Genomic DNA, 17347 nt, shown 5'->3' with positions numbered 1-17347 from the left:
GAATTTTTTTCTAGGAATTTGGAGAGATGAACTGTAGAAGAACATCAGCGAATTACCCAAAGTAAAGCTGCACACCCCCTGCAGATCCAAGACAGTATCAGCAAGGCCCCTGTCCCACAAGCCCACTGCTCCATCCACTCAATGCTGCCCTGGCTTCACAGAGAATGAAAACGTCACTAGCTGGTTTTTAAAGTCGTTGTATATACATTAACAAGGGGCCTTTGTGCTAATTTTACACAGTTTGTACTTACAAAGTTTCATAGCAACTTAGTAAACTACCTTTACAATAATAAGAACTATTATTATCTTCATTTTGAAAAGCAAGTGTCATCCTATTTATATTTACTAATGGTCCTACGAGAGTGTCTCCCATTTTTCCAAAGCTTCTTTGTATATACAGTAACATCACACCTGAAAAAAAGGAAATGGCCTATAAGCCAGGAGGTTCTCAATGAAAACATCGCCAGGAAATGCCAATGTTTTTTACAGTCCAAGTTTTAACTATAACATCCATTGAGTTTATTCATAAGGTAAAATAGGAATCCCTAGGGCCGCCCAGTGGCTCAGGTGGTTGGATTGACAACTGGCGCTGATGCCTGGGGGGGGGGGGGGAGCGCAAGGCTCATAATACCAGCATGGGCCAGGGAGCTGTGTCCTACACAACTAGACTGAGAAACAACGGCTTGAACCGGAGTGGGGCTGGGAGGCGGAAGAAGGGGGAAAAAATAGGAATCCCCAAAGTTAGTTAAAATTAGGATGGGGGATTTTAAAAATATACAGCTCTTCAGAAATACAGATACTGACCCCATCTTATACAGTACCTGAAAGTATGGCACCTGGAAATAATAAGGAATATTCCTATGTCAAATATCCAAATATCCTTTGCATTATGCTGACATGAGCAACATCGGTGGCTATAGAGTGCATCGATTGTATTCAAAGGAATAGATTGATACAGAAGATACGACTGATATAGAAATTTTACAATGAACATTTCTTTTTGGTCACCAACCATCCAAATGCTGAGTCTACATTTTAAACAGACCAAAGAATGAAGAATGAAGGGAAAAAAACCATCCAGATATCTGCTTTCCCATCTTTCTTCGAAACTAAGACATGGGCACGTGCGTGCACAAGCTCCACCCATAAGATGCACCCCTACAGACTTCCAATAGAAAAGGATTAACTTTTAGAAGTTGGAACTCCAAAGACTCCCCTGGCAAGGACGGCAGCAGTTACATCCAGTGTCCTGAGGCGACGGAGACAGAGTCCTGTGGTAGCGCCCACAGCCCAGTATCAGAAGCGTCTTTGCACATAAGCAGCAATAGATTCGTGGCAGACGTGCTTCGTGAGACCATTTGGTGTGACTCTGAGCTTTGTTCTTGGCACTGGGGTCTTCAAGCCTCAACTTTCCCAACCCTCTCAGAGCATCTTTAATAAGACCCACATCCTTTTAACAAATTAGCCAGAGAGAGTTTCTCCTGCTCATAACCAAGAACTCTGAGGGATGCAGCTTCTACCCTGAAGTAAAGTGGCCCAGAAAGATGAAGCGACCAAAGAAAACATTGCCGACATCCAGAGTGAGAAGAAACATGCCCAAAACCAACAGAGCAAGAATGAAGTATTCACCAACAGAAGAGTCAAGCTTTGCTGTACAGCTAATGACATTTTTAAAGGTAAATGTGCTCAAAACCTGTTTTGCAGACACAGATTTCATGTTGCAAGAATATCCAGGAAATTCCACAGGGAAAAGTAAAAATCAATCTTAAGAGAGATTCCCATAAAAATCATGACCCGGATTACATGTGGGAAAAGAGAAGGCCGGAACACAGAAAGGAGCTTCTGGGGTGCTGACAGCATTCTTTCTTGGCTTCTGTAGTCCTCACACGGATATTTGCTTCATAGTAATTCATTTTAAACTGCGTTTCATTTTCTGTATTTTTCTGCAGTTGTTTTCTATTTCTCAATAAAACTTTTTTTTTAATTAAGATTTATTGGGAGTGACAATGGTCAACAAAACTACATAGGTTTCAAGTGTACACTTCCATAATACATCATCTGTTTATTGCATTATGTGTTCATGATAAAAACTGTTTTAAAAAATGAATCTTGGGGTCGGCCAGATGGCTCAGTTGGTTAGAGCGCGAACAGGGTTGCCAGTTCGATTCCCACATGGGCCAGTGAGCTGCGCCCTCCACAACTAGATTGAAGGACAACGACTTAGAGCTGATGGGCCCTGGAAAAACACACTGTTCCCCAACATTCCCCAATAAAAAAATTTAAAAAAGGAATCCTGGGAAAATGAAGGTTACCATTACTGAACAAAGCTAATAGTTTAAGGGGAAAAATGATGAAGGGGAAACCTACAGGTTAAAAGGCACTTCAGATATATAAACAAAACGCATAAAATTTTCCATAATAAAAGTTTCCATAACAAAAATGTACAAAAAGAATAAAAACATTAAAAATACCAAGGCCCCCCACCTTAAATGTCTACTAGTAGAAGACTGGCTATTCATGCTATCATAAAAAATAATGAAAAATAATATATGAAAGATAGAAAATATATTTGAGCTAATTTACTACGTTAAAAAAGAAAAAGCCAGGCATGGAACAAAATAATTGCTAGAATGCAGTCTAGCAATTATGGTAAAAAGAAGAGAGTAAAAATATTATCACATACAGACACTCCCCGATTTACAATGGTTCGACTTACAATTTTTCAACTTTATGATGGTGCAAAAGCAAATATTCATTCAGTAGAAATCATATGTGGAATTTTGAATTTTGGTCTTTTCTCAGGCTAGTGACACGTGGCATGATACTCTCCCATGATGCTGGACAGCAGCGGTGAGCCGCAGCTCCCAGTCAAGCTTACGATCACAAGGCTACACAACTGGTACTCTACAGAGTAGTAGGAAATGCACCTTGACCTACAATATTTTCAACTTAGGAAGGGTTTATTGGGACATAATGCCATAAGTCAAGAAGTATCTGTATTTGTTTGTATATGTGTAAAAACTATCTGTGAAAGGATATTGAATAAATAACATTGGTTGTCTCCGGAACAGAAAATAGGCAGTCAACGGAAAGCAATGAAAAGGCAAGCACTTTTCACTTTATAAACATTAAACATGCTTATACTAGAAAAGAAGGTTCTCAAGTCATAATCTAAGCTTCCAATTAAGACACTAGAAAAATAACAGCAAATTAAACCCAAAACAAACAGAAGGGGGAAAAATAATGAGTAAGAGCAGAAATCAATAAAATTGAAAACAGAAAAAAATTAATGTAACCAAAAGCTGCTTCTTCAAATAAATAAATAATATTGATAAAGTTCTACCCAGACTAAGAAAAAAACAGAGAAAATATAAATTATCGATATTAAGAATGAAAAATAGAATATCACCAAGTTCTACACACATTACAGAAAAAATAAGAAAACATTACAAAAATCTTCAGGTCCATAAATTGAAACAACTTAGATGAACCGGAAAGACACAAACTACTCCTTGAAAAACACGAACTACTAAAGCTCACTCAAGAAGAAACAGATAACTTGAATAGGCCCATATCCATTATAGAAACTGAATCTGTGTTTTTAAGCCTTCCAGAAAAGAAAGCTATGCATTTAGCAGGCTATACTGGGGAATTATAAAGCAGAAATAATTACATTTCTACACTGACTCTTTCAGGGAATAAACAAGCATTATTTTGATATCAAAAACACATAAAGACATTATAACAAAAGAAAAGTCAGTATCCCTCATGAATTTAGACACAAAAATCTTCAACAAAATGTGAGCAAATCAAACATAACAATATATAAAAAGGGTAAAAATCACAACCGAGAGGGCTTTATCCCAGGAGTATTAACACTTATTTAACATTTGAAAATCAATCAATATAATTTACCATTGTTAACAGACTAAACAAGAAAAGCCATATGATCATCTGAATAGATGCAGATGACAAAATTCAACATTTATTCCTGATAAATACTCTCAGAAAACTAGAAAAGGAAGGGAACTTCCTCAATCTGATAATGGGCACCTTAAAAAAACAATAAGCTAACATCATGCTTAATAATGAAAGACTAAGTTCATTTCCCCTAAGGTCAAGTCAAGGATGACTGCTTTCACCACCAGTAATTCGCATCACACTGGAGAACCCAGCTGGTGCAATAAGACAAGGAAAATAAATAAGACATACAGACTGAAAATGAAAAAAAATAAAATTATGTGTAGTCCAGACAATATGACGTTCTATGTAGAAAATCCCAAAGAATCTACAGAAAAATCTATAGACCCTACCAAAAAACACTATAATAAAGGATTTTAGCAAGGTTGCAAAACACTAAGTCAACATACAAATTCAATTTTATTTTACAAACTAGCAAAAGATAATAGGGAATACAATAGCACCAAAAATATGAAAAGCATTGATACAAAAAAAAATGTTCAAGACCTATAGAATGAAAATTACGAAATACTGATAAAAAAAATCAAAGATGTAAATAGAGATACACCATGCTCATGAAATGAAAGACTCAATATAGTTAAAATGTCAATTTTCCCTAAGCTGATCAGAATCCTGTTGTGATTCAATGCAATCCCAAACAAATTCACAATAGGATATTTAGTAGAAATCAACAAGATGATTCTTTGCATATCCTTAGAGTTGTAAATCCATACAAATCTCAGTGAGATATTAGAATAGAATAGATGCCTAAAGTTTTAGTATTTTTTTAAAAGTTCCTCATGTTATTTTAATATACATCAAGAGTTGAGAACTACCAACGTGGAACTTTGAATGCAATGCTAAGACTGGAGTTTCTATTTTTCAGGCAATGAAAAATAAAAGGCCATAAAAAATTAAAGAGAATTAATCATATTGTGTTTGTATAACTCTTTCTGGCTCCGAATCTCACATTCTTCTTTCAAAGAGAAAAAATAACATCTATTCCATACTGCAAAGGAGAAACTGGTACCATCTATGGAAAGGGACAGGAGAGTGTGGCAGAGTCCAGCATACCGGCAGAAGAGCCAGGTCAAATTTTCCACTGTCCTGGAGGAAAGATTTAACCTATGGTACCCATCAATAAACACCATACAATAGGTCTTAATGGGGACTATGACATCTTTATTTCTAAAAATTAGTATAATAGCACTTAAGACTTTTTCTGAATTTTTCAAAATGCTTTAGAAACTAATATTTACAATAGCATCATCCCTTATTCAAAATATTCTTTAACTCACCTCTGTTGTAAATAATAGCCCTAGATTCAGAAAGTCTTACATCCAAATGCAGAATAACAGATACACTTGTCAATCAACCTGGATCAGCACTAAAACACCTGTATCCTTGTCCACTCCTTAGGATTATTACTAATCTCAATGGCTAGTCTCAGGTCAAGTAGTCTGTAGGTGCATGAACAGAATAAGGCAACCAATTATTCAACCAATTATTATCAGTAATGTGTGGTCCCATAACTCATCATCTCTCATATCATTTTTCCTATTCTCAACAGTGACAGAGCAATCTCCACACACAATCTCCCACCGAACAAACCAGAGATCTTCTCTCCTCTCTGCCTGTATGCAATTTGGGGTGTGCAAATGTATTTATGCTTAACACTGCATGCGTATTGAGGGTAAGGGGATACACCTCTAAGAATCAGTGTGTAACTCAACAGGATAAAGGGAATACGGAAGTAAGGTTGAGGGTGTTTTAAGTAGGGGGAAAGGAGAGGTATCTGAGATTAAGCATCACAGTAAATGTGAGGGGAATGAATGTGCAGACGGGAGAGATTTGGGAATGCTGCTCGGTGAGCCTTTATGTCTAAGAGCCTGTTTATAAGTACGTAACCGTGCATCCTGAGCAGGGGGAGTGGGCTCGGTTCTTCTTTATGAACAAATCTTCCCCACTTACAATGCTTACCATCATTTACAACTTTAGGCTCACAGTTTCAACTATCAAAAAGTTTATTCACCCTTCCAAAGAGAATATTAATATAAGCAAATTAAAAATGGATATTTAAATATACTTATAAGTACTTATTAAAGATACTTATATAAAAAGCTAAGTATAACTTAGCATAAAGAAATAATTATGCAATAAAATTATTGAAGGGATAGTTTCACAATTCTCACCTCCTCAAATAATGTTACATTTTTTGCTTCAAAAAGAAAACCAGTTGGCTCCCTCCTCTCAACTATTTGCTCTCAGCATTTACTCCTTTGCTCTGAATGCTTTTCTTGGCTTTGAAATCTTTCGGTCTAGCTTAAGCCTAACAACTTCCTATAACTGCCCCCAAACAAAGCAAAGGGAAAGTGTCCGTTTTACTTTTCTAATGTTTCATTAGAGCTCCTGCATTCTTCCTCTCCAATTAGAGGCAGCAGAGAGAAACTACTAATACCCTGTGATTATGTCCTTTATCTAATTGATTCTTTTTCCTTGGAAAAACTCATTCTTGATCCTTCCCATCAGACAGACATTTGAATTTAATCCATACAGGAGTACACTCACTGGTAAAGCTATATTTAAAACTGAATAGTTAGCTGCCCCTGGCCATGGCACATCTAACTTAACCCACGTCCATGATTTCAGTAACTCCAAGGTAAAGTCCAGGCTCGTACCAGAATCAAATCTCTTCAAACAAGATTTGGGGAAAATATTTCACCTCGTGTCATCACACACACACACACACACACACACACGCACACACACACACACACAGTGACTCACTTAAAATCTGGCCTGAGATAGCAGCAGAGTTGATTAGTACGTCAATATTTAAGATATAACACAATGAACCGTGAAGCTGAACCCCCACATACAGACGCTTAAATGAAAGGATAAACAGGTAATGAGTGTTGAGGGTGACAGGAGAGAGAACTTGTTAGTTTAACCCCGCCCAAACAGAATCTCTCCAAGGAGCAGCCTCCCTCAATCATGAAGAGCATGATGGTCCTCTTTCTCAGACATCTCTGCATGATTCATTTCCATAGACGTATCATTTTACAGTCTGACAATAAACTATGCACATGGCTTCGAAAAAGAGCTCTTATTATCCAACACTGAGAAAACACCATGATTAGCTCTGGGCCACGCTAAGCAGACAGTGAGTCACCTTGAATAAACACCTATGTTTGGACATGCAGGTAGGTACCTTCAGAAACCTCTGCAGTCCTCACCTCTGCCCTTTGGATGACGGGAACTGCTCATTTCAGTTCCGTAAAGTCTCAAATTCTGCCTATCTTTTGATATTGAAATTCACCTATCTGCATGATGTTTATTTATACCTTTGCACTATATCGTAAGTGCTATTCAAATTAATATATTTGAAAACAAGACTACCAGGAGCATTTTTTACTTAATAAAACAAGCTATTTCTACACCTTTAGCAAATAATTGTGGATGCTGCCAATCATAAATCAGTACTTTTTACATGAAAATAGACTACAACTTTAAAAACACTATTACCAGTGCAATTATCAAATATAGTTAAGAGTAATAAGAGCATTTCTCTTTGATTTTCAAAAACTCTTATTTTTCCAATTACGGTAGTCTTAATTTATAAAACTTCATCATGAATGGATTATTCAACAATCAACTGCAAATCAAGACTCCATTTGGCAAATGTCAAATAGCATAATCAAATAAAATCAACGTAGAATATTATTCAATTTTATCATAATCAAAATGCCTAATTTTCATTGCTACCTTACAAATGTTATTAAGAATCCAGTCGTGTGCTTATTGAGAATTCTAGAATCTCTGCTCTCAAGCACTTTGTCTTGTTTATACCCTTATGAAGCAGTTCAGAGCATTACGTAATTCAAAGTCAAAATAATGATACAAACGAGTACTATAAGTCATTAAAGGGATGAAAATGGGGTTGATGATAATAAGGAAGGCTACAATGGAGGTGAAAACTTTACTGCAGGGTTGGGGAGCAGGAAGGGCAGACAGGAGACCAACCAAAATGTATGGAGGGAACAACAAGCATGTCATATTGGAAAAACTGAAAAGTACCTCAAATCGTTTAATTAGCGCTTGGTGTGAGCAGGGAATTCAGGACAGATATCGTTAGACCTAACTTCATCCAACACTCACAAAGTTTCTGAGGTAGGAAGTTACATGATGAAAATAGTGCCTTAATGAGATTAATTTGGAGGTGCGTATTGAATGGACTCTGTGACTGCCTCTCTTTACTTTCACAGAAAAACAAAGGCAAGGAAAAAGCAACAACTCAGAAAAAGTACTCCGCTTACCCTTCCTTTAAAAAAAAAAAAAAAAGTTATAAAAAGGAAATAATAAGGCCAAAATAGTAAGGAAAAACCAAATTTTCTGAAATATTACCTAATTGTCAAACTCTTTGTAGGACTGCATATCCTGAAATCAAGAAGATTCCTCTTTGAAAATTAGCACAAATGCGTGACTTCTCTTTTGGAAGAAAAGCAAAGCTATAAAGAGGAAGTGATGGGAAGAGTAATAGGTGAACTTCAAGTTCACAAACTTCTGCTCCCTGAACAATTCTGCCACTAAGCGCTTAGACTGGGGCTCAGAGAATTGGTTTTGGTGGTGTCACATCACACACCACACCATGATACCCACAGTAGGGCAGGGGATGCAGGCCCCCTCCTCTACCAGAGCAGCTGTTTTTCTCAATTGTGCACCAGGTTTTCCCTTAGTAGGATTTCACCTTTTTAAAATATTCAAAACCCCTAGCTCATCCTCCACCATCCCATGGAAACTTCCTAAAAGAGCTACAATCAGATCCTTGTAAGAGATCCTTATAAAAATGTGCTACTATTGAGGGCATCAAAAACTTCCCATTCAGCACTAGTTCTCTCCTATTTTCATTTCGCTGACTTTTCCTTGTCACCTGGAATCCATCTAAGAACAGGCAGGAATATGAGTAAATACTGTCCGTAAATACAAGAAATGTTTCTGCCTCCCAGGAAATTCTAGTGTTTGTTTAAAAATCACTAAAGGGTAAGACTATAACTTAATTATTATCTTTTTTCAGCAATGTCCATTCCATAATATGCTAGTTGGCCATATTCAAGATTTAAGAACTATATTTGCTTTTATTTAAAATGAACTAGTATCCTTTTGCTTTGTTTTTTATATTGTTTTGTTTTGGCATTCAGTAGTAAGAGGGGACTTTTAAATATATCCAAATTAAACTGCTAGAACAAGATTTAAAAATAGTTCATAGCCACATTTCCAAACTACACAGGAATTTTTTCATATAAATCCATCATAAATTAGGTGTATAAAAGTCTTTACCCTAAAGAAATCTTTAGCTTTCTGTGAATGTGTCCAGGAGACCTCTGTACCTTCTACTCTATTAAAGTTTGGTTTTTCTCCCTTTTGCTATCTCTTTACTCTTCCTTCTCCTCTCTTCTATAGCCATAATATTTAACTTATTTGATATAATTATGGAATCAAAATTTATAATCTCTGCTTTATCATTTCAGTAAGATGATTTTTATTTCCAACTTAAAAATGTTGTTAGTTGAATTAATTTGTGCTGTGCGACCCTGAATTGATTTACTCAGTGAGTCAGTGTCATGATAAGATGCTGATTGCTCACCACAGAATAACAGCTTTCATTAAGGTTTTTAGATTAAGAGTCATTCCATGGACAGTATTAAAATTAACCTTATGGATTCACTAATCTAAATTGCTGGGGTGAAAAAGCATCAGAATTCTGGAATTTATGTCTCATGCACACTCTTGTTTTAAAAATTCAAATTTCTAAAACTTTTTTCTATTGAATGGATAGGGTATCTAATTTGATAGCATCTTATAAAAATATGGATTTATTGAGTGCCTATGTTGTAGCTTAGCTTTAACACTTGTATGGTTTTACCATTAATTCACAGAATCCTCAATATTATAAATTATAACGAATAGCATCCTACAAATGTATGAACTCAAAGTAGATATACAGAGAGAATAACAAAGCGGAGAGAATTAACCCAAACAAATCAGATGGCTGAGAGTATGCAGGGGTCAGAAATCTGAACTCCTGGTTCCTGGAATACAACCGTCAACCTTTGTGCCTACATCATTTGTGATTTCTTTTTTGTTTTTTTTCTAATACCAACTTAAATACAAATAGAGCAATGCATTTCTGTTTTAATTCAGAGTACATTTAAATAGTTTTCTTCTGTTGTTTTGAGGTTTATAAGACAATGTTCTGCATTGAAAAAAATTAAAATAGGATCCTAAACATGAAGAGAAAACAAGGTACTATATAGTTCAGGGTCATTTGCTGCTATATAATAAAGACAAGCTAGAAACCCTCATAATCCAATTCATCACTTGGCTCTATTTCACTGGCAATAGAGGCACCTATACTTTTTACCCAGCACTATGCCTAAAGCGTGTGCTTCTCCATATTACATAGCTTGTGCTTCTCCATATTACATTACATATTACATATTACAGAGCTTAATATGTGACATGCACCAGGACAGTACATCACCATGGCATTTAACCAGTCTTTAGAAGGGACTTACACAGAATAATGTCCCCTCTAACTGTGATTCTAAGTAAATTTCCATACTTAACAAGGAAGTATGGAAGAAGGATGACTAAGGGACAAACGTTCTGACAATGAAGTAAGCGTGTAAGGTACTGACCCTTCATAAGCAGCAATCATAAAGTTAAGGAGGAGACTGATGGACTGTTCCACACTGATCTGGTGAGTAGAAGGAAGGCGCTTGTTCAGCTGGTAGTAAATGGATGAGATGACAGTTTCGAGGCGGGACACGCTGATCTCAGTGCTATGGTCCAGTGTATTAAGGCCATTGTCTCTGAAGGCTTCAATCATGTTCCAGATATCAACAAGATGGACTAAAACACAAAGAAAATAAACTGTCAACAATTTAAAAGTTTTAATTCATCAGAAAGCCATAAGAACTTTACATTTATTTACATTTGATAGAAGAGTGAAGGGTGGCAGAATGAATATTCCACCCCAAAATAAGTCAGTTTGGCATAAGGGTTGTTTTGAGCTAAAGACACCTGAAAAACAGCAGGTGCCAACAAAGCTCTCTGACCTTCCCTTTGCTTCCTGAAAGCAGAAAATAAAACTCTCATGTGAGAGATGCCTTCCCCGGTCCAGGAGGAAAGTAACATTCTTATCATCAGAGACAGTGAAATGAGGTCGAGATTAATCTGTAAAGACTTGTAAAAATAACTCTTATCTTCCTCTGGTCTCCCTATATATATATATTTAATTACTCTTCCACAATTGCTACTCTTTGTTCAACCTAGTATATAAGCACTGAGACCTTCATTTGGGTCATTTTCCTATGGGGGCTCCCATGTACATGTAAAAATTTGTATGCTTTTGTCTTGGTAATCTATGTCAATTTAATTCTCAGGGCCAACCAGAGACCCTAAGAGAGCACAGGTACAGTTTTGCCTCCCCTACAATAGACTGAAAAATATATAATGCAAAATTTAACAGAATGTCAGAGAGACAAATTCACAAATTTTGGGGAAGACATTAACACAACTCTCTTAGTAAATGACAGAGCAAACATAAAAAATTAGTATGGTACGGACAATTAAACCTTATGACTAACAAAAATAGGCATAATGGATACTATATGATATGCTATCAAAAGATACGGTGGATGTTTAAATAAAAAAAATTTATTCCAGTAAAAGACACATTACCATTAATCTCCCTCAAAATACTCGCCCTCGCTTCGAACACATGTTCATCCTTGCCACTTTCTGAAGCAGTTCTGGAAGTCCTCTTTCATGAATGTCTTTACTTCACCCTCTATCATGACAACACTCCATGTCACACATCGCTTCTGGTGCAGCAATTTCTGTCAAATACAAATATTACAGTGTGTCCTCATCCACCTTATTCATGGATCTGGCACCGGATCTGGTGACTTCTGGCTCTTCCCCGTAGTCAAAATAACCATGAAAGGTAAACATTTTGAATTGATTCAGGACTGAAGGCAACCACTGACAGCGCAACTAAAGACACTCACGAAAGAGGACTTCCAGAATGGCTTCAGAAAGTGGCAAGAACGATGGGATATGTGTTGCTTGAAGCGAGGGGGAGTATTTTGAGGGGGATTAATGGCAATGTGTCTTTTTACTGCAATAATTTTTTTATTTAAACATTCACCATATTTTTTGACCACACCTCACACACACCTCAACTTATGACAGAGAAAAGTACAATAACTCTGTCATAAGTTAGTTAATCTTCATGAAAATTAAGACAAGAAAGATTTTATATGCTTGTGTGTGTGTGTGTGTGTATTTTATTTACTTATTTTATAAGTAGCAATTGTGGTAGCAATTCATTTTATATTAAGTTTAATCAAGAAAGTTAATTATTATTATACTTTATCAAAATATTAATGCTTTTTTTCTTTTCCTCCAAAGGCTGAAAAATTGCATTACGTCTGTATAAAACTTTTCATTAAAAAAAGTGACCAAGAAAAACACTTAAGGAACATTAATACGATGCGAGTTTCAAAACTACTTACATTATTGAGTTTGTTCAATATTTTGAAGGATACACAGAATAAAATACCAAGTTCTTTCCATCATAAAACTTATATTCTGACAATTAAGACAAAATAATTCAAATAATAGTACAATATGACTAAAGAATATTAAAATCCTTTATATTATCAAGAGCTCTATCCAGTTATCACAGAAATGACTTACGGTTGCATCGTTTTTGTACAAATCGTAATTTGCAAGCTGTTCTGTAAGTTGATAGTCGTATGACATCAAAATTCTGAGCACCTGAGAAAAGGGTAAATAAAAAATGTACAAGTGGATTTACTGTTTAATTTCTAAATGCTCCGAAGTGACTCTCTTCCGTTGTGTGCGCACAGTCTCTATATAACATGTCAACCAGGCCTTGTGGTAAGACACAAAGGCAGGAGGAAGGTGAGGGACTTTTCTGCATGCCCACTCCATGCCAGGCTCCATGCCAGCAGTTTTGCTACTAGCCTAAGAAAGCTCTGAGGCCAGGAACACTCATGACATCAGGGAATTACGGTACCTATCAGGGAGCGGGGATGAAGCGGTACAGTAGGAAAGACCCTCGCCTGGAGTCAGAGAGCTAAATTCCAGCCCAGCCTGACCACCAAGCACAGAACACAACCGGGGTCACGTGACAAACCTCTTCTCCACCTCAGTGTCCTGATCTGGAAAAGGAGGGAAACGGACCAGCTATTGTCTAATGTCCCCTTCCAGGTCTGTGGCAGCCTGTATTTTTCAAAAAATGGCCACTATGGAATTTCCAGACCAGTAGTTACGTGCTTCTAGTACACGGTCCCTCCCCATCAAGGGCTAACGATTATTTCCCTCTACTTGCATCTGAGCAGGACACTGTGACTGCATTAATGAAGGGAATGTGGCAGAAGTGACGACACTGCACGACTTCTGAAGAGCGGTGATGACAGGTGGTACAGCTTGCCCCTGCTCTCACTCTCTTGGGATGCTTACCCCTGGAACCCAAACTGGTTTCCACTCTGTAGACAGACGTCAGGGGCCTACCCAGGCTAGACTCCTGCCTCCCCTGTCCAGCTTCAACTGAGCAGCACCGATTTTATAATCATCGTATATTGAGGGTCCTTGTAAGATCTCATTTGAAAAAGAGTACATACTTTTAATGCTTTTAAAAGAGTAAATGCTTTTAAAAGGTTTCACAATCACTGGTCCAGACCAATACCCCTATTTCATGGCAGAGGAATTTGAGGTCCAGCCAGTATGAGTGCAGCAGTCAAGGCCACAGGTCAAGGTCACATAAACAAGTAGTCACAAAGCAAAACAATCCTTCAAATACTGGGAATCACCCCACTCCTCTCAGCCACCTCTTTTTCTTTATTCAAGTTTTATACAATGACGCAATTCTGAACAGAAGTTTTAAAACTGTAAAGTAATACACCAAATTTGTGCTTTTAATTTCTCCTATGGCTCTAAGTGTTGTCCTAACATTAGTCACCCCTACGTGCCTGTGAGGTAATTTATATGATGTAGTAATTATTTATCAGCACCTACAAGCTCATAGCAACAAAGGAGTTACAGCAAGAGGTCTAAATTGACTGCCACACCTTGATCTTAAATATTTTAGGTAACATTCCTGCCTCGTTATTTAAGACCTTGCTTTAAAAAGCAATTCAAGTAAATTCAATTAAAATATATACTCCAGCTTGCGGTCCTCCAACTTCAAGATCCTTTAATGCCCATTCTTCCCTTTCTAAAGCTTATAACATAAAACTTCTGATTAAAGCTATGACGTGATGAGAAAAAAAAGCCATCCCCACACATGCAAACAAGGGCTCCAGAAGCACTCAAGACTCACGCATTTCTACGAACAGCTGCCTCTTCTCTGCCATGGTCTTCCGCTTGTTCCCACTTTCCTCAATCATCCTAGAGACAAAGGAAAATACAAGAAACCACTATAACTGGACAATTTAACCAAGTGCTTCTCATTCTATTGTGAAGAGAGAGAAGTATAGGAAACCAAGTTGCATATGCACATACTGAGAGAGTATCCCTAAAAAGAAAGTAGAAGAAAAAGATAAACTACTATCCCTTTGTTTGACAGCTTTTAAAATATTAAAAGTCAGTACTTAAATGAGCGTATACTCTTGCTTCCTGTGCTGAAAATATGGGGCTATGCCTTATTTCTAACTGTGATTAGTTCCTCTGCAGAGTCCTACATTAGTTGAGACACAGCTTCCCATATCCCTAATGTTTTACAAACATAAACATGTTACTAAATATAATGTAGAAAAGAACTATAAGGCTGCCATAAATAAGAACAGTTAGCTTATACATAAAAGACATAAGTAAAATACTCCACTTTTATTTTAAACAATATTAAACACAACAAGCTATTCATCCCCACACTCAAAGAACTCCTAAATGTAACTTTTTATCACACGGTAATAGTAGTTTTACATTGACAGACTTAGATTATGCCAGTCACTTTGTTAAAACTCTTTCCACGCATTACTTCATTAAATACTCCCAACAATGCTAGGTGCTGGTATTATTATCCCCATTTTACAGGTTAGGAAACAGATGCCTAGAAAACGGCACACAACTCAGAAGTGAGAGAGTGAATCTCAACCCTTTCATTAAACTTCTTACATAATTGTTGCTTTTAGATGCATATTTTCAAATATCTAGAACACAAATAGCCCATTGCATGGACCCTAGTGATGCAAAATTTATGACAATCTCAGCTGAACTTTGCCTTATTGTATGAAGAAAAAAATATCTAGACAAATAGCCTGAGCCAAATAACTTCACCAAGCAGAATAAACTGTAGTAAATCATTCTCAAATACATTAGAATCACAAATTAAATGATGACTACACAAACTACATATCCATTAAAAGAAGGTAACTGGCGAAAGTTTAGTTATAAATATGTCCTAAAGAAATTTAAAATGTAAATATATTCCTTAATATTCTGCAATTAATACTTTGATATTAAGACTGGTCCCTTGCTAGATCATTGAAATGTTAAGCTTCAACACACATGATGGTTACTTAACAATTTGCACCCAAGAGGAAAGAATTTTAAACAGAAAGAAAGTAAGCCAAAGAAAAAGCAACCGAAACAGCAAAAAACTAATGAAATTTAGGTCCTAAAGAAAAAAATAGGAGTACCAGTTGCCTATAATTACAGAGAAAAAAAAGATACTCAGAAAATTGGTTCCCTCCTTACTAATCTTGGTCTCTCACAAATTTTAAATGCTCAACACAGATTAAGACAGAGAATATCATAATGTCCTTTATAATATATCTCATTTATTACATCCTTTTTCTACTTTTGCTATTTCTTTACACCTCTTTTTCTCAAAGGAGGGTCTAAGAATTCCAGCAGATTCCTAAATTCTTCATGACAATTTTTAAAATTTTGCCTTTACTTCCAGATTAATTTTGAAAAAAACAAAAGCAATATAAACATACTCTGGATCGTCTGGATGACTACAAGTATGACCAAATACAAGTATTGCCATGCCATTTCAGGGCACATATCTGACCGTGTGATTAGTGTGGCACTGAGAACAAGAGGCCACCTTTTTTTTTTTTTTTTTTTTGGCAGGGTGAGCAAATTAGAGAAACTATACTACCCTACGCCAGATCCCATCTGCCACCTGTTTTTGCAAATAAAGTTTTACTGGAACCCAGCCACACATATTCGTTAATGTACGCCGATGGATGCTTTCATGCAGCAGTGGCAGAGCTGAGTAGCTGTGAGCATCTGGCCTGCAAAGTCTAAAACTGTTACTATCTGGTCCTAAAGTACGCCAACCTGACTGAAAGCAATAGTCATTAATATTGCATTACTACGCATGTCTGGCTGCAATTAGATTAGCACGTCCCCACTGTCAAGATGACAATGATCACCCCACCTGGGCTTGAGTTCCACCAGTTCCAGTTCTGGAAGTCTATACTTGGGCAAGAGCTTTCATCACACTCAGATTCATTTCTCATTGCTGAAATGGCATAAGAATTATAGATACTTCACTGACCATTCACTTGACAAATATTTATTGAGCAGCTCTTATTGGCAGGCACGTCTAGAAGTACTAGGAAAGATTGCAGCAAATAAAAGAGACAAAGTTCTCACCTTAATGTAGCTTATATTCTTGTGAGAGGATTAAATGCAGCAATTCATTTAGACAGTGCCTGGCCCCGGGTAAGAGGACAAACAGAAGCTGCTATTCTTATGAGTACAATTATTGTTATTATTAGTATTACTACTACTACTTCTATAACACAGTTTATAAATCTGGTGGAGACTCTCATTTGTAATTAACCATACCATGATAGACATTATTTAATGTAACGTACTTTCTTTTAAGAAAGTCCTTGGGCTTTTGGAAACTAATGACGTACAAAGTAAACACTTTAGAAATGTAACGATCTAAACTGACACAAAATGATGGTGTCTTCAAGTCACACCAACTTGCATCAAACAGCACATAAAAACACACATCAGAGCAATCTGAGATACCAGCGATAAGCCAATAATGCACAAATCGACTTTTTAAGACACCTGTTTTATAAATTGGGTCTTAATTTTGTGTTCTTGCTATTTAGACTACCCAATTTTTAAAAAACTTACAGTGGAGTTGTAGTTGTTATTTTACATTCAACTAATACCAATTCAACTACATGAAAGAGAGAAAGAGAATGATTTAACTAACGAGCAAAATTCCACACCAGGATCACGTCCCAGGAGAGTGTCAGAAAGAAGGGGACCCACAGCGCCCTGCGGTCTCAGTTCCCTCTGGCCTCTGACAGTAAGCACCCCTTTT

At 36.7% G+C, this 17347-nt stretch overlaps 1 protein-coding gene across 9 annotated transcripts in view; it reads right to left on the bottom strand.

Moving 5' to 3' along the window:
* The window catches only part of DTNB (dystrobrevin beta), a 203981-nt gene that overhangs the window by 142570 nt on the left and 44064 nt on the right, over positions 1 to 17347 (bottom strand). For all 9 annotated transcript variants that reach the window (XM_033124923.1, XM_033124921.1, XM_033124920.1 and 6 more), the window contains 3 exons: positions 14372 to 14439; positions 12724 to 12804; positions 10659 to 10872 (listed from right to left, as the gene is read on the bottom strand). In XM_033124923.1, the coding sequence (XP_032980814.1) occupies positions 10659 to 10872; positions 12724 to 12804; positions 14372 to 14438 (362 nt within the window). In that variant the 5' untranslated portion in view covers position 14439. Of the gene's footprint in view, positions 1 to 10658; positions 10873 to 12723; positions 12805 to 14371; positions 14440 to 17347 lie in introns of those variants that run through there.

Source organism: Rhinolophus ferrumequinum, chromosome 13 (genome assembly GCF_004115265.2).
Source record: "Rhinolophus ferrumequinum isolate MPI-CBG mRhiFer1 chromosome 13, mRhiFer1_v1.p, whole genome shotgun sequence".
Lineage (NCBI taxonomy): Eukaryota > Metazoa > Chordata > Mammalia > Chiroptera > Rhinolophidae > Rhinolophus > Rhinolophus ferrumequinum.
This window is presented reverse-complemented; position numbering and strand designations above follow the sequence as displayed.